Genomic DNA, 26,144 nt, shown 5'->3' with positions numbered 1-26,144 from the left:
GATTGATTATTTCCATATCATCAAAAAATACACTATTCCCATTTGAAAAGATTTATCATATAAACGTGTCCTATGAATGGGTGTCATTATATTAAATTATTCTAAAAAATATTAGCAACTATGCATAGCTATGAAAAAATGAAAATTATATTAATTACTCATTTAAATTTCTTGCACCACTCTCTATAAAAAGGAAGCACCAAACCTTGATAAAACTCATCGACTTCTTTTTATTGTTAGGTTTAATAATATAAGTTTGATTAAAGTTTTGTGAGAATGTCCAATGTGGCCAAAATAATATTGAAACTGCTTTGAATAAAAAAAAAAAAATATAATAAATACTATTTAAAATGCAAAACTATATTTGTCGAGACATTTATTCTCCTTACATATAATACAAATATATTTTACGGTTATTAGTTCAATGCATTTGCATCAAGTTTTTTATTTTCAATTAATTATATAATCTTTGAGATTAGTTTAATGTAGTACGTTGCATCCAGTTTCTAATTTTTCATTAATTATTCTGTAAGGCTAGTTCAATGCAGTTGCATCAAGTTTCCAATTTTATGTTAATTATTATTTGAGGTTAGTTCAGTGCAATTGTATCCACTTTATGATTTCCTGTTAGTTATTTATTAAGGTTAATTCAGTACAGTTGCATCCAATTTTCGATGTTTCATTAATTAGTCTTTGAGATTAGTTCATTATATTTACATCCATGTTCCAATCTCCCGTTAATTATTCTTTGAGGTTAGTTTAATACATCTGCATCCAGTTTATGATTTTCCGTTAATTGTTTTTCTATGTTAGTTCGATAATTTACAATTTCTATACAGTTTGCATACATGTAATAGTCTGTTTTTATAAACTCACTTTCATTTTGGGTTCCTAATTACTCGTAATTACTCATGTGAGAAGGCTAAAAAAAATAGACATTTATGCTTTGAGGTCAGTGCGATGCAGTTACATCCGACTTCCGATTTCTAGTTAACTATTTTTTGAGGTTATTTTAATGCATTTGCATCCAATTTTTGATTTCCCGTTAGTTAATCTCTGATTTTAGTTTAATGCAGTTGCATCCAGTTTTTGGTTTTCCGTTAATTATTCTTTGAGATTAGTTCAATGCAATTGCATCCGATTTCCGATTTTATGTTAATTGTTTTTTGATATTAGTTCAATGCATTTGCATCAAGTTTCCGATTTCCCGTTAATTATTTTTTGAGGTTAGTTCAATGCAGTTACGTCAAATTTATAATTTCCGGTTAATTATTCATTTAAGTTAGTTCAGTGCAGTTTCATCCATTTTTCAATGTTTCGTTAATTAGTCTTTGAAAGTACTTCATTGTATTTGGATCCAGTTTCCAATTTTCCGTTAATAACTCTTTAAGGTTAGTTCAATGCATCTGCATCTAGTTTATGATTATTTATGCTTTGAGGTTAGTTCGATACAATTATATCCGGTTTCTGATTTCCCGTTAACTATTCTTTGAAGTTATTTCAATGCATTTGCATTTAGTTTCCAATTTCCCACCAATTATTCTATGAGGTTAGTTCAATGCAGTTGCATTCGGTTTTTTATTTTTTGAGTTAAGTTCAATGCATTTGCATCAAGTTTTTGGTTTCCCATTAATTATTATTTGAGGTTTGTTTGATGTATTTGCATACCATTTCCGATTTTTCGTTAAATATTTTTCAAAGATTTGCATCCAATTTCTAAATTCCCGTTAATTATTCTCTATCGTTAGTTTAATGCAATTTGCATAAAGTTTCCAATTTCTCGATAATTACTCTTTGAGCTCAGTTATGTATTTGAATCCAATTTTCGATTTCCTTATAATTATCTAATGTGGTGTGTAATACCAACTTCTACTGATCCATCTGTAGTGTCATTGCAAACATGACATAAAAAGTAAATTATGCTTAATTTACTATGTGGGATCATCGAAGATTATTCAGTTTTTATTTATGTTAATTATTATTTAAATTATGCATGACTCACTATGTGGAATCGATCTTCAAAGATTATCTACAAACGTGTGTTGTTATATTAATTATTCTGAAAAATATTTGCAAATATGCATAACTATTATATATTAATATTACATTAATCACTAAACCAAATTTCTTATAACGTGAAAACCTCACTCTCCATTAAAAATAAAAAATTCACATTTGATAAAACCCTTCAACTTCATTTTGTTGTTTAATAATAGAAGTTTGATTGATGTTTTGTGAGATTGCCTAATAAGACGAAGTTCATATATATTGAAGCCACTTGAATACGGAAAGAGATAAGATAAACACCATTTTAAATACAAAACTATATTTATCGAGACATTCCCACAACATATAATCCAACTATGTTTTGAGGTTAGTTCAATGCATTTGCATCCAGTTTCTGATTTTCCGTTATTTATATTTTGAGCTTAGTTTAATGCAGTTGCATCCAATTTCCAATTATCGTTATTTATTTTTTGAGATCAATTCAATGCCATTGCATCTAGTTTTTGATTTCTTATTAATTATTCTTTTTGGTTAGGTTAATATATTTGCATCAAATTTCCAATTTCACATTAATTATTCTTCAAGGTCGGGCCTCGATGCATTTGCATCCAGTTTTTTATTTCCCGTTAATTATTCTGTGAGATTAATTTAATATATTTGCATCCAGTTTCTGATTTCTCATTTATTATTTGATAAAGTTGTATTTGCATATAGTTTCCGATTTTCCGTTAATTATTTTTTAAGATTAGTTCTACGCATTTGCATTATGTTTCCAATTTATAATTAATTTTTCTTTGAGATTAGTTCAATGCAGTTGTATTCAGTTTCCGATTTCCTGTTAATTTAATCTTTGAGGGTTAGCTCAATGCATTTGCATCCAGTTTCCGATTTTCTGACAATTATTTTTTAATGTTAGTTTGATGTATTTACATCCAAGTTTTGATTTTCCGTTAATTATTCTTTGAATTGAGATTAGTTTAATGTAGTTGTATCCATATTCCGATTTTCTATTAATTATTTTTTAAGATTAATTTAATGCTTATATTTGCATTCAGTTTCCGATTTCCCGTTAAATATTATTTGAGGTTAGTTCGATACATTTGCATCCAGTTTTTGGTTCCCCATTAATTGTTTTTTTACGTTAGTTTCATTCAATATTATACATATTTTAAAATATGTTATTATTGCTTTGTCGTTATTATTTTTTTTTTCATTTTCTATTATATATTTTGTGATGTTATTTTTTGTATAATTGTTACGTGTTAAGGATATATTCGAAATAAGTCGGTGATTTATTATAGTCTCATAGACACTAAAATTATATGATTTGTAATATGAAATTAGTTTCTACAAATCACCTATTTTTTAGCAATTTTTTTATTTGATCAAATATATAAAAATTAGAACAATAAAAGTGTTTGATTCGTAATATGAAATTACATTCTACAAATCACCTATTTTTTAGCAATTTTTTTTATTTGATCAAATATACAAGAATTGAAAATACACTCAAACTCTCCAAATATAAGAATTAGAAATACACTCAAACTCTCCAAAGAGGTTCTATGTACGTAGGATTGTAAGCTATTAGAAAATACTATCTTTCATATTATAGTGCCACATAGGAGAGAGAAAATCTTCCTTTAAAAGTCTCTGTTTTACTATATAGACTATATTTTGGACCCGGGCATACGCCCGGGATCTATTAAATATTTTGTGTGCTGAAAAAGCTTTACAAAATGTCTCACACAAATTTTCGAATCAGAATATATTTTTATTAAAAATAAATTAAAATACGTTAATGAGCAGTGATTATGGTGCATAAGTACTTGGAAACTAAGGGATCAAATTGAGATAGCATATTCACTTTGTGGTTTAGGATATTAATCCGTAATTTTTAAATAGAATTATCTTAAACTCGGTCTAGCTTGTATAATAGTTTTCTTAGATTTATAGTGATTTAGCGGCAAATTTTTGAATCGTAATATATTTTTATTGAAAATAAAACCGAAAATATGTTAATGAGCAAATGATTATGGTGTATAAGTACTTGGAAACTAAGGGATTAAATTGAGATAACCTTTTCACTTTATGGTTTAGAATATTAATCCATAATTTTCCAATAGAATTATCTTAAACTTAATCTAGCTTGTATAATAGTTTTATTAGATTTATGGTGATTTAGCTGTAAATCATCACCATTCAGCTTACGTACTAATGTGTACAAATCACTAAAACAGATTGATTATTTTCATATCATCAAAAAATACACTACTCTCATTTGAAAAGATTTATCACATGAACGTGTCCTATGAACGGGTGTCATTATATTAAATTATTCTAAAAAATATTAGCAACTATGCATAACTATGAAAAAATAAAAATTATATTAATTACTCATTTAAATTTCTTGCACTATTCTCTATAAAAAGGAAGCACCAAACATTGATAAAACTCATCGACTTCTTTTTATTGTTAGGTTTAATAATATAAGTTTGATTAAAGTTTTGTGAGAATGTCCAATGTGGCCAAAATAATATTGAAGCTGCTTGAATAGCAAGACATTCCCAATCACAATAAAAAAAATTATAATAAATACTATTTAAAATGCAAAACTATATTTGTCAAGACATTTATTCTCTCTACATATAATACAAATATGTTTTAGGGTTATTAGTTCAATGCATTTGCATCAAGTTTTTGATTTTCCATTAATTATATATTCTTTGAGATTAGTTTAATGTAGTACGTTGCATCCAGTTTCTAATTTTTCATTAATTATTCTTTAAGGCTAGTTCAATGTAGTTGCATCAAGTTTTCAATTTTCTGTTAATTATTATTTGAGGTTAGTTCAGTGCAATTGTATTCACTTTATGATTTCCAGTTAGTTATTCATTAAGGTTAATTCAGTACAGTTGCATCCAATTTTCGATGTTTTGTTAATTAGTCTTTGAGATTAGTTCATTGTATTTGCATCCATGTTCCAATCTCCCGTTAATTACTCTTTGAGGTTAGTTTAATACATCCTCAGATCCGGTTTCGATTTCCTATTAATTGTTTTTCTAGGTTAGTTCGATAGTTTACAATTTCTATACAGTTTTACATATATGTAAGGTCTGTTTTTTATAAATTCACTTTCGTTTTGGGTTCCTAATTACTCGTAATTATTCATGTGAGAAGGCTAAAAAAGTTGACATTTATGCTTTGAGGTCAGTGCGATGCAGTTACATCCGACTTCCGATTTCTAGTTAACTATTTTTTGAGGTTATTTCAATGCATTTGCATTCAATTTTTTATTTTCCATTAGTTAATCTCTGATTTTAGTTTAATGCAATTGCATCCAGTTTTTGGTTTTCCGTTAATTATTCTTTGAGGTTAGTTCAATGCAGTTGCATCCGATTTCCGATTTTATGTTAATTGTTTTTTGAGATTAGTTCAATGCATTTGCATCAAGTTTTCGATTTCACATTAATTATTTTTTGAGGTTAGTTCAATGCAGTTACATCAAATTTATAATTTCCCGTTAATTATTCATTAAGGTTAGTTCAGTGCGGTTTCATCCATTTTGCAATGTTTCGTTAATTAGTCTTTGAGATTACTTCATTGCATTTGGATCCAGTTTTCAATTTCCCGTTAATAACTCTTTAAGGTTAGTTCAATGCATCTGCATCTAGTTTATGATTATTTATGCTTTGAGGTTAGTTCGATACAACTATATCCGGTTTCTGATTTCCCGTTAACTATTCTTTGAGGTTATTTCAATGCATTTGCATTTAGTTTCCAATTTCCCACCAATTATTCTATGAGGTTAGTTCAATGCAGTTGCATTCAGTTTTTATTTTTTGTTTATTATTTTTTTTGAGTTAAGTTCAATGCATTTGCATCAAGTTTTTGGTTTCCCATTAATTATTATTTGAGGTTTGTTTGATATATTTTTATACTATTTCCGATTTTTTAGTTAAATATTTTTCAAAGATTTGCATCCAATTTCTAATTTCCCATTAATTATTCTCTCATTCGTTAGTTTAATGCAATTTGTATAAAGTTTCTAATTTCCCCGTTAATTACTCTTTGAGCTCGGTTATGTATTTGAATCCAGTTTTCGATTTCCTTATAATTATATAATGTGGTGTGTAATACCAAGTTCTATCGATCCATCTCAGAGTGTCATTGCAAACATGACATAAAAAGTAAATTATGCTTAATTTACTATGTGGAATCATCGAAGATTATTCAGTTTTCGATTTTCAGTTAATTATTCTTTAAATTATGCATGACTCACTATATGGAATCGATCTTCAAAGATTATCTACGAACGGGTGTTGTTATATTAATTATTCTGAAAAATATTTGCAAATATGCAGAACTATTATATATTAATATTATATTTATCACTAAACCAAATTTCTTATAACGTGAAAACCTCACTCTCCATTAAAAAAAAAAACTTGATTTTGATAAAATCCTTCAACTTCATTTTGTTGTTTAATAATAGAAGTTTGATTGATGTTTTGTGAGATTGCCTAATAAAGCGAAGTTCATATATATTGAAGTTACTTGAATACGAAAAGAGATAAGATAAACACCATTTTAAATACAAAACAATATTTATCGAGACATTCCCACAACATATAACCCAACTATGTTTTGAGGTTAGTTCAATGCATTTGCATCCAGTTTCTGATTTTCCGTTATTTATATTTTGAGGTTAGTTTAATGCAGTTGCATCCAATTTCCAATTCTCAAGTATTTATTTTTTGAGATCAATTCAATGCCGTTGCATCCAGTTTCTGATTTATCGTTAATTATTTTTTTTTTAGTTTAATACATTTGCATCCAATTTCCAATTTCCCTCGTTAATTGTTCTTCATAGGTCGATTCGATGCATTTGCATCCAGTTTTGATTTCCGTTAATTATTCCGTGAGATTAATTTAATGTATTTGCATCCAGTTTCGATTTCTCGCTTATTATTTGATAAAGTTGTATTTGCATATAGTTTCCGATTTCCGTTAATTATTTTTTAAGATTAGTTCCACGATTTGCATTATGTTTCTAATTTATAATTAATTTTTCTTTGAGGTTAGTTCAATGCAAATGTATTCAATTTCCGATTTCTGTTAATTTAATCTTTGAGGGTTAGCTCAATGTATTTGCATCCAGTTTCGATTTTATGACAATTATTTTTAATGTTAGTTTGATGTATTTGCATCCAAGTTTTGATTTTCTGTTAATTATTCTTTGAGGTTAGTTTAATGTAGTTGTATCCATATTCGATTTTCTATTAATTAATTTTTAAGATTAGTTTAATGCTTGTATTTGCATCCAGGTTTCGATTTTCCGTTAAATATTATTTGAGGTTAGTTTGATACATTTGCATCCAGTTTTTGGTTCCCCATTAATTGTTTTTTTTATTACGTTAGTTTCATTCAATATTATACATATTTTAAAATATTTGTCATTATTGCTTTGTCGTTATTTTTTTTTTTTCATTTTCTATTATATATTTTGTGATGTTATTTTTAGTATAATTGTTACGCGTTAAAGATATATTTGAAATAAGTCGGTGTTTTATAATAGTCTCATAGACACTAAAATTGTATGATTTGTAATATGAAATTAGTTTATACAAATCACTTATTTTTTAGCAATTTTTTTATTTGATCAAATATATAAAAATTAGAACAATAAAAGTGTTTGATTCGTAATATGAAATTACATTTTACAAATCACCTATTTTTTAGCAATTTTTTTTTTTTATTTTATCAAATATATAAGAATTGACAATACACTCAAACTCTCCAAATATAAGAATTATAAATACACTCAAACTCTCCAAAGAGCTCCAAATATAAGAATTAGAAATACACTCAAACTCTCCAAAGAGGTTCAATGTAGGATTGTAGGCAGGATTGTAGGCTATTAGAAAATACTATCTTTCATATTATAGTGCCACATAGGATAGAGAAAAATCTAACTCTCATATTAGAGTGACACATAGGAGAGAAAAAATCCTCCTTTAAAGGTCCCTGTTTTAGTATATAGATAGTAGATAGTAGATAGTAGATAGTAGATATGTAATATCATGGAGAAGGCCCAAAATACTGGACTTGGACCTGTTTTATATGCCCAAGACATTCATTGGTTTCATGGATTGGACCAAAGCAAGACAAAATTGTGACGTGCCTTTTCTTATCCAGCACCCGCACACAAAAACCCACTCTTGTCACTCTCGGCCAACAGAGGACTAGAGGAGGAACAAAAAAAAAAGAGTATGAGTACTAGCACTAGCGTCTGCAAAACCTTTGTTCTTCGTACATCATTATTCTCTATCGAAAACCAACTCATACGTACAAACACCCGACCCATTTCACTTCCAAGAAGCTCCCTTTTCTTCCCCAACTCTTACTCTATTCTCCCTCTCGTTTCTCCATTCTCTCCATATCAACAAGGTAAACTTTCCCAAACTCTTACTTACTTCAAATATCACTTTGTAGTATAAATATGTTCACTTTACTGTTACAATATGCCTACAAAGCATTCAACATTGCTTACTACTTTAAAAATAGTAAATTTTTCTTCCATAATGCGGTCTTGCCCAGATATTTAACTAACTACTTGAACTTGATGTACTAGGGCTATGGTTTGATTGTAAGAGAGGTTCTATAAGATCATATGGTTGTGCTCTTAGAGCTGTTTCAAATGAGACTACGGATCATAATGTCCTTGAACCCGGTACAGAAGATATTAATAAGGATAGGGTTGAAGAGTTACTTAAAAGTAAAGAAGATGATATTGCTAGACTAATGAAAATGGAACGGAAGTCGGATATTGGAAGCGAGGGTCGTTGGTTTCCATATCTTGATGTTTTTAGAGCGGGGAAGTCGTTTTTGACCAGTGAGGAAATACTTGAAGCTGTTGATACACTTATACTGGATGTGAGGAAGGAGAGGATTAGGAAAGTTGTGGAGAATAGAAGTTATTCTGTTTGTCTGGTGGTGGAAGGTTTAACTGATTTCGGGAATGTTTCGGCTACTTTTCGTTCGGCTGATGCTCTTGGGTTCCAGTCGGTTCATGTCATTTCCTGTGACAGCACGAAAAGGTGCAACCACATTTGAGGTGCAAGCCTTTTTAAATTGCTTTTACTTTATTTTCATTTATTTTTTTTTGTTTTTTTTTAATCTATTGCCATTATCTCCCCTGGTTTATTAAATTGATATTCAATGTATGAGATCATGATGCACATTATATATGTAAATATATTATATATTTTTGGTGTTTTGAATGATGCATGAACCTAGCTTTGGATGATGACTTAATGGGTTTCCACCGTTTGATTATGTTTCCAGATTTTATTGAGGTCCATGTGGCTTTACATTTAAGCATGCCACCTATGTGATTTTATGCACGAATATGTGTTTACCCATACTATACTAGTATACTGAACTAACTCGCTGCAAGTCTCTATCTGTTATCCTCCCCTTTCTCTTATCTTAGGCGCTCATGTTGATTTTAAATAACTTCAAGAAGTTTAAGGTGCAAGTGACGTGTTTGGGCCCTGATGGGCCCAAAATTTGGCATGTTTGCTAAGTAGTCTACCAAAATAGATAGAGAGATAGTAGATAATCTTGAGAATACTGGAATACATGATGTTTTTCTCAATTAATAATTCATATTGAAAAGCAGCCTGTGTTTGGCCATCGTACTTGTATGCTGATATGTAGTCTTCGGCTCACCCTGGCTCTAGGTCACAGCTCTCATCAGGAGAAAATATGCCGAGTCGTGGACGCCTATGCTCGCGCTTAGACTCGAGGCTCAACCTTGTGCTTAAGTCTAGCATCTGCGTTTGCATTGTTCTGAATGTTAGATAATAAATCTCCTACATGGATATTTGATTCTGTCCAAACGTTGATTGGGTACCATTTAACCTATTCTCTTCCTGCTTGACATTGAAAAGTGAATGTGACCACAGTGTTGAGTCAACTTCTGACCTAAGACCTTCAATTTCATGGCTTGTTTCCACGGTGAATCAGATTGATAAGTCTTAAGCTATTTATGTTTCATTATTGATCTTTAGTTGTTCTTCTAAGATTGATTCACCATTTTCATTAAGGAATTGTTTTTATTTGGGTTATTGAGCCACTAGAGAGTTTATATTTGGCACCAATACGTTGAAACTTGAAAGTGTGAGGTTGATGATCTTAAATCCATTGGCACTGAACTTGGAGAATAACACGTTCAGCGAATGCCTTCATGAAACTGCAAAAAATTTCATTGTGTTTCTTATTATAACATACTAGTTTTCTTCGTGTTTTTCTATATTTCTTTCATTTTTGACAAAAGTAGTCTGCAGAGGACAAGGTTCAACTTTTTGAGATTGTGAATTAAAAATCATTGGGGAAAAAGAAAAGAAGAGAAATTTTGAGTGTTTATCAGTCACTCTATAGTGTTTATGTTCTAAGTCGTTTATAAGATTACCTTTTAGGTCAATAAACTATCATGTATCAAATATCAAGGGAAACAGAAGGAAGTACAATATGGGCATTTAGATAAATTTGTTTCTTTGAACTTTTAGAGGAGTCTGCCCCATTATTTGTGTTTCTGATAATTCTGTTGTTTTATCACAGATATAGAGACAATCGTCATGTTAGCATGGGTGCTGAGAAGTGGTTGGATATTGAAGTTTGGAATTCTCCACAGGAGTGCTTCAGAGTGTTGAGATCACGTGGTTATCGCATTGCTACAACTCATGTGGGAATCGATGCGGTATTATTTTCCTTCTTCCTACTAAACATTGCAGTGTTGTACCCATATGTTACTAAGTAAACACAGAAACCAAAAATGAGTAATGAAGCAGGAAGAAACTTTGCCGCATTGCATCACCTAAGGCTGTCTGGGTACATTACATAATGTGAATAGTCATGTAACTGCAGAATATTTACTAAATTTTTATATGACATGGTAAAATGGAAGCCTTTCAATGAACTTTTAGATAAAAGAGTTTGTAGCATTTAACACCCGAATAACTATATGTCTATAACTATATAAGCATCTCCTTTTTTCTTTTTCTTTTTCTTTTTGTAATATAAAATATCTTAATGAAAGTTCATTGTGTTATATTCTACTTGCTAAGCTTCCTATAATTCTTTTTCACTGTAGATACTGTACTAAACCTATATATCGCAATTTGTAGGTATCAGTATATGACATGGATTGGTCGTGCCCCACAGCAATAGTAGTTGGAAATGAAAGTAGGTGAGCCTGTTCTCCATTCTTTTGCACCAAAGCACGTCCTAGTATTAGACATATGACCTGGATTATCTTACTGGTCTACCAACATCAAGGCCACTTGTGTCTGTTTAGACCAGTTAAGTTTCCCTGAGTTGATATTGTTTTTTCTTTGATTGTAGGGGTATAAGCGACGAGGCTTTACAATTGTCTGACTTGCACTGCAGCATTCCTATGAAAGGCATGGTGGACTCATTCAATGTTTCAGTTGCTGCTGGCATCATTATGCATCAGGCTGTTTGTGATAGGACATCTCGACTGGTAAAAAAAACTTGAATCAATAGTTCCTCTAGCTTGAGGTACTATCATTTGAGAGGTTCATTAATGGATACAGTTCTCAAAATTGAGGGAAATGATAATTTTGCTGCAATTAGTTTAGAAACTAAGGACATGCTCTACTATCTAAGTGAAGGTGCTATCCTTTGCAACAAAGCCCCTAACAGTATCCTTGTTAGTGCCTGCTTTACCAAAATTGTTTTAGAAGTCACTCGCTATAAAAGACACATGCTTGTGTACCGTTGTCAACATGGGTACGAAGTGTTAAGGAAGCATACCACCATCATTGTGATACGAAAATGCTGATAAGATGTTTTTGCATGACTGACAACCCGGCAACTTTGAAAAATGATACAGTTTCCTTGTTTATTTTTTTCTTGGAAAATGTTCATGGCTTGTTTGTTGCAGTTTCTATGCTTTTATCACATAGGCCTCATTATGGTTGAACTCAAAACAGATATGCAAAAGCTTTTAACGAGTTCCGGGAATGTGAAGTTTTCTATGAAAGCTTTATCTGGTAGTTTCACACAGCAACAAAAGACACACTGACACAGCCGTATTTACCATAGCAATATTATTTATGAGAAAAACTGAAAAACATTTGATGGATGGTAAAGTAAATTGATATTATTGCTAATGAAGAAGAAAGTTTGGAGAGAAAAGAGAGTACAGTCTCAATTGGGTTTGGCCTTCTCTAACACTTCTTGATTGGGGGGGAAATAGTCGGGGCTGAAATGACCCACCTATCCATTAGAACTCTAAGTCTCTAACAGATAAACTATACTATTATCTAGGAGAACTTTACTAAGCTCACATAGCACCTAAACATGACCTATATTTTGATTTGTGAGAGCAGGGACCTGTTATACATTTGGAGATTCTAATCTTAGAAAACAACAAAAACAACAGATTGTACCTGATTGATTGATATGACTCATTAAAATCTTACCGTTTTGGCCTTTTAGGGTCTTAGAAAAATAGAGAATACCTCTTAGTAATCTTAAAGCAAGTTAGTTATGTTTATATCAGTCACTCGGCCGTTTCGTTTTGGCTGCCCATGAGTTACACTTCACATTTTGATTCTCTCATCGTTACTGGATTATGAAAACTTATCTATGCATTTGTTGGCAGGGTTGTCATGGCGATCTGACAATGAAAGAAAGTCAGATCTTACGTGCTGAGTTCTCTCTGCGTCACAGCAGTAGTGCAATTGGCATTGCACATGAGTATGCGAAGCGCAAGGCAGACTGGTCCATCCCTAAGCTTTGACTCAGAAGCAGTGTATAATGAACATGCTCTTTATAGAAAATTCAGATTCAATACATCTCCCAGGCAAGTTATGACTCTTGATTCCTTCTCTCTTTGATTCTTAAAACACTTGTTTGGAAGAAGCTAACCTCTTCTAGGCTGCAGTAGGTCCCCGTCCTCCAGTACTGTGTTTATGATTTGATACCATTTCTAATTGCAATTTGATATACATAGATTGAACAAGTACCTTACATAGAACAAATAGTCTTACAAGAAATATCAGTTATACAACTGAGATCCAGAAATGATATGCAGTGGAACGATTACTGTTACAAGAAATTCGGTGATGCAACTGAGATCCAGCGTTACATATGTGGTGGAACGTATTTTGAGCTGTAAACTTTTTTCACCAACTTGGCTGTGCGCCTGTACATCAGTTTCTTGACATTTTGTGGAATATGACATTACATATTACTTATTTGATGGATATTGCAAATTTCTGATTACAAAACAGGATTAAACATATATTGGACAAATCTAAATGCTGTACTCTTTAGAAATGTGGGAGACATAATCTTTACAATGATTAGAAATTGTAGGAAAATCCAATAATTTCTTTTGTAAAATTGCTAATTATGCAGTTTGTCAAAATAATTTGCTTAGCTCGTATGGTCTCCCCTGGTTGGCAGGTTATTGAGGGATCGGGAAAACAAGGACGATCGTGGATGAGAAGATTTGTACTCCGGTGGCTGGTACCGAGCAGTGTGAACAAGAAACATGTTTTATTTATCTACTAGTAGTGTTAGAACTCTTATACTTTATTTATTAAATGAAGATTCAACTTTGACAGCCATTTACTGGCATGCCAAGTCTCAAGCTTCTTTATTTGCTAGATCCTCAACTGAAGTAAAATTATCATTGTGCATGATACGTTCTTTAAAATAGCCCTTTGAGACTAAGCTTGTGTTACTATGCCCTTGTGTTTTGCACAATGTTGTTAAAAAGGCTGTGGACTTAGTCGGACAATGATGGAATTGCCTGTGCCTAGACTGTCCTGTTGGCTTAGCACCCGAGCTCAAACAATTAGTCTTTGTCAGATAACACCCCCCCCGAGACAAGCACCATTATGAAATTAACAAATTAACAAACCCACTGCTGAAGGGTTACGCCTCAAGTTCTGGGGGACAACTCCCCACCTTCATAGGGAAAGGAGAATAAAAGTTCAGGGGTATGTTTGTTTACTTCTGGTCCTCACATCACTTATTTCGAGGTGTTTGGTTTTCGCTGGACAATCGTCATTGAAAAAGCGAGAGAAACCTACATTAACTTATCAGTGGTTGTCAGAAGAAATCTCATGTTTTGAAATGGACCACCTATTCTTTCAGTGAACGCGTCCGAAGAGTTTAGGCGTTAAGTAAAGGCCCACCTAAGTGTTTTTTTTTGTGTGAGTGTGTGTGTTTGGGGGGTGGGGAGGGGATTGAAATTCGGGTATATCAAGAGCTCGAGTAGATTATTTTTAGCAGTGCTTTTTATTTATTGGAAACGTTGTTGTATATTAGTAAATCAGTGATAGATGTTTGTTACGGCCGCCTGATACTTTTGCTAACTTTTGGTATTTGTTATTTTCTTTTGCTTGCAATAGAAAAGGAGATATGCCTACTATATTGCTGATTTAGTAAAACCACCAGGAACAACATTACTTTCTGTATGATGGAGGACAAATTGATTCCATCAGAATAATACATGAGATATATACATGCGTTTCACTGATCATTCTCTGAGCTTGACCAAAGTGGGAAATAATAGGAGTTGGTTCTGCAAACTGCTTGAATTTTGCTCTACCCGTCATCACCCAACCTGGATTCTGAGTACTAATCTGTCAGAAATGAAACACACATAGAGTTACCATTTAATTATGATGAGCAAAATTAGCTAACAGATTGTGAATCGCAGGCAATATTTAGAAGTCATTTCAGCAGCAGCTTTGAAATTATACTGGTCAAGTTAGATAGTGTTTTATGCACTGACAAAAATGGTTGAATGACTAAGAGGTTCATAAACATGTTATCAGACATGCAAAGGTGTTTGCTGGTAAGAAAATTCTCAGAACTCGCCAGTAGTGTAGTTTGCCATCAGTTTCAAATGTGAACAGAGTTCCCCAAAGGGGTGACCTGAGAACACAGGTACAAGTCTTGATATTTCCAGGCAGCACTATCACCACCATCACCTGTGTTCTCAGTGCCACTCCTGTGGGTTGTACTCGATTGGATGTAGACGATAACGATACTTCATGTGGTAGAAAATAGGAATATGACGTAAAGTGTGGAAAAGATTCCTGGCAGGACTTCGTCTAAAACAGGCGATGATGGAAGGACTTGCAGGTGACCGTCAAAATCCTTAACTAAGAAGAAGTAAACCCAATAAAAACTGCAGAGTTAAACTGCAGAGTTTTTATCTGCTTTTGCATCTTCCAAGGCTAGGATTTGAGCGGCAGAACCAGTACCGAGTCCTTTAATCATCCCTGCTTTATTTGAAATCTGGAAGTAGAGAGCACATGGGAAGCTGCGTTCTTTGCAATGGGATGATGGATGACATGTTGTTTGAACCTTTTATAACACTTCTTTCTTCCTCGTCATAATGTGGACATCCTCTCTTCACTATCCAAATATGGATGGTCTTATTGATTGAAGTCGTGTTGCACCCGTCTTTATCATCAATTTAGGCGCCAGTTTCAGGTACTGGTCCGAAAGGGCATGAGTTCGAATCCCATTCTTGACCATTTCTCTCTATTCTTTATGCCCCAACTAAATTTCTTTTCTCCTCGCTTACCTATCAAAAAAAACACTCGAAAAGAAAATGTCGTCATCTACTTGTGTACAACTGTACATAGAAAGGATGAGCACACGAGTCTTTACACTATACTAGCCATTTGGCCCGGCCTATGGCCGGACTTGCTACATAGATAGCTAATGACTCAAAAACCTAAAGTCCACTTGAATAAATAATATATGTATATTGATAGCTAATGATTAATTACTTATAATATATATATATATATATTTTGTTTGATGGGTTTATGTGTGTTTTTTTTTTTAAGTATTATTGTCCTAAAAAACAAAGTAAATCTAAAATAAAAGCAATAGATAAGAAGACATATAACAGAAAAAGTCAAGCTTAAAGTATATAAGTGCTAAAACGTTATAAGTTAAGTATCCATGATAACAATCTCCGAAAAATTGTTCCAAATTTGGGTGTAATGTTACCGACGGCTCTTGAAGAGGCCAATAACGCCTACAATTGTTTTCACATAAATGTCGAGAAACCTAATCAACAAATAGCCGAAGTTAACAAAGGAAAGTGGTTATTGAAATAAAATATTACCTATGAGGTGAGTTTTGTTTTCAACTTGGCTTGAAATTTGCAATGTCAATACCTTCTCCATTCATTGGCGTGACTAATGTGCCAGGTTTGAAAAAGATCTTGTGATCATTCTCAATTAGCCTATAACTTTTAAGCAAAACCACACGTCGAATTTCTCTAATGTGTAGATATTGCCTTCCTTTAACACATTTCCTTAAAGTATATCTCCAAAATCCTTAAAGTTCAATAATCACGTCAAATTTCTCTAATGTGTAGATATTGCCTTCCTTTAACACATTTCCTTAAAGTATATCTCCAAAATCCTTAAAGTTCAATAATAGATGAGCATTTGTTAACCATTAATTCAATTGTTTACCATTAATTTATATAAAATGGGTATTGACCATTGATATAATTTTTAATTCTTGGTAATATTTGATAATAAAAGTTTATGAATTAGTATGTATCAAAAAATCTTACTTCTAAAATATATTGAAACTCAAGAGTAACGCCAATAATTGATGAGGCTAAAAGGCTCTATTTTTGTATTAATGGGTATTAGAGTGTATTATTATTAAGATGTCCAATTTTTATGGGTTTCATGATAAAAGTTAAACTTAATTTTTAAACACATTAGTATACTTAACACGTGGTGTCACATTCACCATTTGTATCTCTAATTTCCACACGGTATTAAGCACTCGATTTTTTTTAGAAAGCAAATGGTTAACCTCTTTAGTCTCTTGGGTATCTATTTTCAGTTTACTTTAGCAAAAAAAATTCAGGGCAGCTCTCAAAGGTACTTTTCTTTTTCAAGAAAATCTCTTGAACTTCGCTATCGTTATTTATAGTTTTGTAATTTGCTATATTCATTCTTATTGGAATTGAGTCGAGTGCTTTTGGTTCCTTCTCTTAAACGTTTAATTATCAGATTTGTTGAATTGCAACACTTTAAGAAACAATTAAAATATTTTTTTATAGAACCTACATTTAAATCATATCATATTATTAGTGTTTTTTTGATATATTGATTGTTTTAGGTATTAGATATATCTTTACATTTGAAGAATGGTTTGTTTGATGGTCTTGTTTGTCAAATTTCAATAAAAAAAATTTAAGTGACTTATGAGATACATTGCCCTTAATCCATTATAAAGACCTACAAAGAAACACGATAAAAACTCACTGAAGTTGCCAAAATACACAATAGAAAGATTTAGATAAGCTGCATTATGTATCCGGCTAGAGTTTGTTAACCATGATTTGATCTTTTGTCCAGTCCTCATCAAGTCTGGTGTACAAATTAAATATTAAGTTCCCCATATCCTTTGTAAGACCATTGTTGCATGTGTGATATGCCTTAGATACTTCTAACAGAAAATTTTGCTTAATATTAGTTTAAGCAAATATTAGTTTCAGGGCATATATATTTGCTTCGAAATAAGAAACACCATTGATTGAACCATTGTGTTTACCTTTCCCACTGTCCCAATCAACACCAACCCCAAATTACAGTACCAAGAGTGGGTTCTTTCTTTTTATTGTAAGTGAGATTTTCACATTGCAAGAAATTTGGATGAGTGGTCAATATAATATTCATATCTCATAGTTATGCATAGCTGCTAATACTTTTATAACAGCACCCATTCGTATGACGGATTCGAAAGCTAGTAATGATTCAAAAGACGAACTCTTTCGCAATCATTAGTGACAGTCTGAAACTACAATTCTAATTCATGGACTAAATGTTTGTTTTTTGCCTTCTGATTGACCGACATTAATAGGTGTTTTGGTTTAGGGGATTAAAACCCGCCCCTCTTCATCACTGGTTGGACTTATTAGGCATACATGAATCAAAAGAAAGAGGTAGATATGTCCCTATGTGATAGCTTTAACACACCCTCCCATCCCTTCTTGACCAGTTTGTTTCAACACACCCTCCCATCCCTTCTTGACCAGTTTAGGGGTTTGCAGTGGTGAAGGGACCCTTAAATACATTGCGGTGGCAAAGAGGTCTTTCAGGAGGGGAAAAAAAAGAGGTATTTCATGGAAATGTCCTTTCTTTGAAACATACAGAAGAATCATTGTTGAGATTAGGGAGTCTAAAAAACATGAGTGGCAACGAAGGATAGACAAAAGAGAAAAATGAAGATAAATTTGATTATCCATAATATCCAAAAATCAATTAAGAAACCCAGTAAGTGAGAGAGTCTAACTCAACCACCTCCCCAACCCTAAGCACTTTACTCCATCCCATGTTAAAATTCCAACAGAAATTCCTTATAACGCAAGTTTCATTGGAGTCGGTTAACTTTACCCCACTACATCTCCTGCTAGTACCGAATTAGTTCCTCAATATTCTTTTCTTCAGAATTATCCAAAGTAAAGAATAAGAATAAGAAAACCTTTTCTCGATAACTAATGCAAGTAATCAACAAATGAAAACCGGAGAACTAAAGTTTATTTTCCTAATTTACGAGATAACTCCTAAGCAGTTTTAGAGAACAGGAATAAAAGCACCAACAACACACATAGTCACACACAAAATATTATCGAAAACACACACACACACACACACACAAATATTATTTAATAATATCATGTCATTTGGGGCTAAACCAAAAGGAATAAAATAAAGAAATAAGACTTCGGTTTCCTCATTCAATGATGGAAGTAATACCAGCCATGACATGGCCGCTTCAAAGGACCTATGGATAATTGCAATCAAACCCCGAAGTACAACCGGTAATAGATTTGGAGTTTTGAGGTATTCAAACACATGGTGAAGGCACTTCTAGAAGCAAAATTCCATATCACCATTAAGGATGCCACAATTGCTTTTAAAACAAATTATCTCCAAAAAGCTATCGCCAAAGAAGATAGGTTGCCTTAACGCCGCAGAGACCTAACACGTGAAGGACAAACAACAAAATAAATATCATGTCTTTTATCTAACCAATCAAAAGTTGTTCTTGAGTTACTCCCCTAATTCATGGCAAAGAAACATGGACTTTCCCAAACTGACGATTAAAGCCTCCTATTTATTTTCTTCAACTCAATTAATTCATTTAAACACTTTAAACATCATATTTTTGGAGAAAAAAACGTAAGGTTGACCTAATCTTTAGTCCAACAGTTAGAACCTTCACTCGTGATTTTCCATAATTTTTTGAAACGAAGTCACCAGTGAGTCTCTATATATCAGAAGTAAAGAGAAAGACATTCATTCAATTACTAACCTGCAATTGCGCTCATTGCACCCACTTCAACTTAACCTCCTAAAGCTGCACAAAGAGCACTTCTTTGCACTAAAGCATCTTTCTCATTACCACTACCTCGATGACTGCCAGGGTTGTGAAGAGCATTGAGCTTCAAAAATCTTCAAAACCACTTCACAGAACTAACAACCTGCAGGGGACATTTCAAATTACAAACTCAGATCTGGAACCAATCGAACATGACAAACTGCAAGATCATATAAAGTGGAGGGGGAAAGGGCTAGATTCTAGAGCTAAATGATCATATAAGAAGATAAAATCTAAATTAGTTTAAGTAAAACCATAGGTTGTTTCAAGACCAACCCAAAGGTTAGTTTGATTATAAGGGAGTTTGATCACCTAAGTTTCTTTTATTAGTTTTTCTACTTCTTTGGCATGTCGTCATTCTTGGATTGTGTTACATATTTAGTTGTATGATGCATCCCCACCCTTGGTCATGAGTATGCAGACTCCAACGTGAAGCATGCAATCGTTAAATCAGCATCTTGTTCGGCAACAGCAGCGACTTCCATCAATGTCATTGCAGAATTGTATTGGACTTCATAACTACCTTTCTCGAGAAGAACAGCAAAACACAAAAGCCCTCGACTCCGTAAATGCTTTTTTGCAAATTGTCAATTCCCTTTAGCTAAATGCCATAAGGCTCTTTGCTGCCATCGCCTTCATCATAGTTTTAGTTGCGTGGTCTTCGGTTCCCTCCCTTTAATACTATTCCCATACATAGAAGACATGCTTGATCGATGATTCCGGTATGTCTTTGGTTATTCGCTTCACACTCCCACCATTGCTCTTCGCATTGTTCACATTATTCTCTTCTTCTTTTTGTTGTTGTTGTTGTTGTTGTGGTGGTGGTGGCCTCGAATTGGTCTTGGGCATGTTGGTTGCCATGGTAGTGCCAAATACTCAGCTTCACAGCGGTGGAGGAATAGCATTCTGGTGTCGTTGTCGCCGTGTTACATAGTTATCTTCACCATTGAATTGAGTTTTATATACGATTTTTTGAATGTCTCCGGGTCGCTCTTCTAAAAATCAAAAGAGCAATGTTTCCTAACCCAAGTGTTTCATCAATAACATGTAACATCAAAGAAATTCTTGGAAACTACACAAATGCTTCCTAGCTAGACTTACATGAGATGTGAAGGCCATGAAACTCTTGGATGCACCTCTTTCCATGAGGTTGAGCACCTTCAATGCTATAATAAGAACACCTTTATATACGGATCCAAAATTTCCCATACCAATCAAGTTTTGTGGAGAAAAACCATTTCCGTTAGAGACTACTTTTCCAAAAGAGTTTTAAAGAAAGATTTGCTCGACGCTTTTGCTTCAAGCAAAATGCAAGAAACAGGAATGATATACTTAACAGAGGGAGAAGAACACCAAGTATCACCTTTAAAGCAAGAGACATTTCCTTTTTCTTTGACATTTGGATAGGGCATTTCGGCAAATGAAGTTCGGTAACACCCCCGCATAAGTTACTGTTTCCACCAATTGAATATGCACTCACATTTTCAAAGATCCCTCTTATTGGTACGTCACCCTCAAAGTTATTGAATGATAGATTTAAACTTTCCAGAGCACCAATATCAGATATTAAAGATGAAGAGGAGGCTAGACGACCAAGCTCCGAATTGAGAATCTCGAGGTCACTGAGGAAGCAAGTAATAACAGGAAGGCGGAGACATAGACTCGTACCAACTACAATGCTAAGCACTCTTGATAATGTTAGTGTCAACATTCACACAGATTCTTAGGACAATAGTCTGCTAAAACACCAAATGTAAAAGGAATTATGTATCCTAAGATACCTATTGCTATGGCTCTCCTTCCAGTTGCAAAATAATGTTATGATCCATTTATACTCCAATAAGAAATTGGAAAATTGTGAAGCCAAACAATCCAAAAGTTTCAAGTACAACTTTTCCTCCAATGCAGAATACTATTCTTGTGAACTCCTTACTCGACCGAGGAATGAAGGACCGAAAGCATCGCACCACCCCCAAAAACATCGGCGAAAATAATAATGTCGATAGCACGCATTACATCGTAGACTTAAGTATACTTTTCCTTTTGTTTTCATAGTGACGCAAGAGTATGTGCCCTGTGTTTTACTATTTGGCCTCTATATGCCTTTTGACTCGATTGGATTTGTTTATCGTGGCAAATTTTAAGCTCCTTCGCTCAATGAGGCCTGCCAGATATTCGAAGCTTGTATACACTCTGCAGAAGATATGGGAGTGAAGGTTATTGATCTCTACACGCCATCCGAAAAACGAGATAGTTGGAAAACTTCATGTTTTATAGATGGTGTCCATTTATCTTCCTGGGGTAGCAAGATAGTAGTGGATGAGATCTTGAAGGTCTTAAAGGAAGCGGAATGGGAGCCGAGCCTATATTGGAAGTCCTTGCCGTCTGAATTTGTCGAGAATCCTCTTTACGCTCACAAAGAGGGTGCCATAAACGCTGATGAATGGACCTTATACAGGAAAACTGGCATTAAATTTATTATTCTCTTTGCTCATAATGTTCGGATGAAAAAGTCTACTATGTTTGTATTGCATAATGCAACATCTAAAGAAATTCAAAAATACGTTTAAGTTGCCAATGAAAGAATATATCGGTTCAATAAGAGGCTTCAACTATTAAATGTAATTTTCGATCAAATTCCAAATGGTGCGGTTCCTTGGCTTTTGTCTCTCGATCATACATGACGACCACAAAGACAGCGTTCTCTACAACAACCAGCTACCAAGATAGAATATCGGAAAAGACGAAGTTGAAGGCCAAGTGCCCAACACTACCTTACATAAACATCCATTTGAGATTGTTAAAGATCTCTACCACTCGGAGCTAACATTGATATTTACTATCATCCATGTTTTAGTTTCCCAAAATGATCATATATATTCTCTCCTTTTGTAATTCAAAACTATCCTTTTAACTATTTTATCGGACAGATAGAACCGCAATACTCAAATATGTTAATCAAGTCATTTTAAGGGCCTCCACATCGTATGCCCTAGATTACTCTGAATTATAATATTAGCAGCTTTGATGAACCTAAGGTTAAGGTATCAAAAGAATGTGTTCCTTATCTTGCAAACAATATGAGTCGAGCCTTCTCTATTTATAATTAACTTAAACCAACGATATACAAATAGGAATTTTGGGACACCAAGACATTCTAATTAGATTTCAACACCGTTACCTAATCAAATTTGGAAACCAATTTATCACCTTCAATCTATTTCTATTTCTATTTATTTTCTATGGACTAAATTAGAAACCACCTAAAACCTATGAGAGAGTTCTTCCCACGTGGATCTCTATTTTGTACAGAGAGTTCTCTCACACGTAAATCTCTATTTTGAATAGGAATTTCCCCGCCATAATTCCACAAGACACTTCAAAAGAAATTTCCAAATTAAATTTCAAGATTCAAATCAAATCTGATACATGATTGTATAATACACTTGTTGTCCAAACAAATCTAATCCAAGTTATGTATGCTTCCAAACAAACAAATCTAACAATACCTACATTTTCCCCATGACGTGCATGCATTCTAAAGAGATTTCTTCTACATTAATCATTACCATGTGTGGTGCTCCCCATTTGTGGAGTCATTGAGACTTACCTTCAAAAGTGATTTCCCAACCTGGTTGTAAACTTGTAATGCAGCTCTATCCTTGCAGCTAAATCAGCCGAGAAGTTAGCTTCTACATGAGTTTTCAATGGGTAATAAAACTCTTTCAGCCGCATTCTCTTCCAACAGGCCTCAAGATCCAAAGGAATCGACATTCCCTCAAGCAAAGGTGATATAGTCTGCAGATCTGTCGTCTTCAAGCCAAAGATTATACCAGCCTTTCCTTATAGTACAACCCGTCAAGACCTGCTCTTTGAGCTAGTGCATAGAATATACCCCGATGAATAAGCAAAAGAACATACCCCATTCTCGCTCAACGAAGAAATGTCATATAGCTGAGGCCAATCCTCCTTCTCACCAACAAATGAGCAAAGATCTTTAAAATGTTTCAAAGTGACTCTCATCAAACATCCATGGGAATATCATCTGTAGTAGTAAACCAAGATGTCAATAAGATGAATCCAAGAAATACAGTAAACACCTAATAGTATGTCTTTGAGGCAGAAATTATACAAAAAAGAAAATAAAAAGAGAGAACAGATGCCTTTGGGTAAACAGAAAAACTACTTTTATGTGAAGGTTATGATTTCTACCTAATAGTATGTCTAGTCTGCTTCTATTAGCTCCCATGTAAAATGCATATAATAGTTTTATTAATGGAGATAATCTAATGTGACAGAGGCTCTTAAAAGTATCACCAAATGACCACATGCTTCTATTCTAAGGGAATACTCATGAGACACCCCCCGAATACTCATTATTTTCGAGAGACAAATACTAATACGTTACACAAAAAAGATGCAAATATTAAAATTTGGAATATAATCCAATATAGCTTAGCTTGCTCTATTTGGATATACCGATATAAAAAATCATCCTGTGAGGAGAAACCCGTGAGAATTCAACATGGGGAAAATGCAACTAACCAACCAAATATCTAATGCAAAACTTCAAAATTCTGGAAAAAACAACAAAGAAACCTAAAGAAGAACTCTAGGCTCAACTACCTTGGCTACAATATTAAAGATCTCAATTCCGTGCAAGAACATAATGACCGGATGATAAGCCCAGGCTGCAATGACCTAAATCGAAGTTATTTATGCTCAATGCTATATTAATTTCAATATGCTAGCCTAGAACGGAAACAATAGGCCATATAATCTCGACAAAGCATACATTTAATAGGTTTTGTAGAATATAGAATAGGTGCCTTAAAGCAAGATTCATCGTTCTTTGCCCACATGCGTCTGACTATGAATGTTCTTAAAGATCATAACTTAAACAGTTTAATGTGTACATAGTAATTAAAGTCAGCACTCGCTTGAAGTTTACAAAGTCTAATGCAAATCAAAGAAAGGTTTTGGGAAACAACTTGTATAGTGCAAGATAACTAACAAAGTTTAGAATTAGTGTGCTTTCACCTTCTTTTACCCTTCAAACTTCCGCAAGCATCATACTTATGCACCATGTCTTGAATCCCCGCAAAGACCACACTACCAACTCTAATGTCGCCTTGTACTGTATTTACAATGTTTTTGTGTTTAAGCTTTCTTCACAACATACATGAGCTAAAAATGAGAATAACCACCTAGCTAATTTAAAACGCTGTAGATGTTCAAGAATTGCAAAGATGAAAACATACCTAAGTTAGTGAGTTTCTTGGCCTGAAGTTATGACTTTGTAAATCTTCGTGAACTCCGCATGAATACAGTCGTTTTACCACGACCATGTTACCATTTTTTGTCGGTGAGAATGGAAGTTAGAGTCACCCTCCTCAATCTTAGATCCTAACTAATCAACTGTATTAAAACTTCGGTAAATCATATTTGTCCACCTTTAAACACCCCGATAAAGATAGAGAGAGCAAATACAACAAAGATGAGCATCGCAGAAGGTCTCCGGTTCTAAACCATGACAATGTTGCCAATTCTAAAAGGAGTCTATGCTTTGGCATGAGAATTTGGGATACATGAACTACCATAATCACAGGTGCAAGGGGCAAACTAATAGGTTTACTTCAAACTCCGGGATCAAATGAACTTCATAAAATCAAGATACAACGAGGACTGGGACAAACACTGTTCACCAAAAGGATTTCCTCTAGTCCATTTTCTATGATACATTATACTCATGTGCCAAATTTTCAATATTTGGATAAGTACAACATTGATCATCGTGGTTGGCAACTTGGCATTCTACATTTTAGTATCTTTGTTTACGAAATTCATTCTCGCACTTGATCGATTAAAAACAAAGATCAAATGAAAGTAAGCTTACTTGATATCAAGGCCTTGGGTCGGTCTTGAACAATATCCGATGACGATAATTCCAATTACTTCCAATTCTACCCTTGATGAGGTAGGTTCATCAAGCTTGCTTGGTCCCCATCTCTTTTTTTTTCTTCAATACCAACAATGGTTTTTCAAGGACATTCTTGATCCGCATACCATGGTACCCAACAAAGGAAAGTATAATTCCCCTAAAAAAAAAAAATTGAATCGCTTAATTCGATTTAATCAATTTGGATCCCCATTTTCAATCAAACACCTTTTACCATACCCAACCCCAATTCGGGATGGACCAGATGTTGTTAATTAATATATTGTAAAGAGATGTTTTCAAGAAAAATGAAAAATTAAGACTTTACCTCAAACGTAAGAGCGGCAGAGGCTACCAATTTCGAGGTTTTGAAGACGATCTTGAAAAGAAGGTTGAACTTCAACTACGCTTGCATTTCTACGATTGCCCATTCTGCACACAACTTCAGAATAAAATTTTGAAAATGAAACACAAACGCTGGAGTTGGAGGCATTGGACTCGAAGGGAGATCGAATACTCTATTCGTTCTCAAGGATGCGAGAATAACAATAATATTTGTAAATAAATCTTTGAAAATCAGACACACATGTTTTTGCTCTCAAGGAAAAAAATCCTATAACTAATCAATTCCAAATGCAGATTATGCAATAACAAGAAACTAAAAAGACTTGATGCAAACAACATATAAACAAAAATAACAATACATGCAACTTTAAGTCAAGGG

The 26,144-nt window shown here is 33.4% G+C and overlaps 1 protein-coding gene across 1 annotated transcript; it reads left to right on the top strand.

Annotated features, from left to right (window-relative positions):
- Window positions 1-8,230: 8,230 nt before the first annotated feature.
- LOC147479979 (tRNA/rRNA methyltransferase (SpoU) family protein) lies at window positions 8,231-13,700 on the top strand. The gene is made up of 7 exons (XM_086580833.1): window positions 8,231-8,457; window positions 8,642-9,107; window positions 10,633-10,771; window positions 11,199-11,260; window positions 11,416-11,554; window positions 12,701-12,901; window positions 13,507-13,700. The coding sequence occupies exons 1-6, from the start codon at window positions 8,280-8,282 to the stop codon at window positions 12,836-12,838; spliced, it is 1,122 nt and encodes a 373-aa protein (XP_086436959.1). The 5' UTR covers window positions 8,231-8,279; the 3' UTR covers window positions 12,839-12,901; window positions 13,507-13,700.
- The last annotated feature ends 12,444 nt before the right edge of the window (window positions 13,701-26,144 follow it).

Source organism: Coptis chinensis, chromosome 8 (assembly GCF_015680905.1).
Source record: "Coptis chinensis isolate HL-2020 chromosome 8, ASM1568090v1, whole genome shotgun sequence".
Taxonomy (NCBI): domain Eukaryota; kingdom Viridiplantae; phylum Streptophyta; class Magnoliopsida; order Ranunculales; family Ranunculaceae; genus Coptis; species Coptis chinensis.
The sequence above is the reverse complement of the archived record's forward strand: the minus strand, read 5'-3'. Positions and strand labels throughout refer to the sequence as shown.

What these genes read in the sequence shown, in the direction of transcription:
- LOC147479979 (XM_086580833.1), top strand. Translation starts at nt 8,280, where the DNA reads ATGAGTACTAGCACTAGCGTCTGCAAAACCTTTGTTCTTCGTACATCA. An exon ending in TCCTGTGACAGCACGAAAAG is followed by an intron (nt 9,108 to 10,632) that starts GTGCAACCACAT and finishes GTTTTATCACAG; the next exon opens with ATATAGAGACAATCGTCATG. An exon ending in GTGATAGGACATCTCGACTG is followed by an intron (nt 11,555 to 12,700) that starts GTAAAAAAAACT and finishes ATTTGTTGGCAG; the next exon opens with GGTTGTCATGGCGATCTGAC.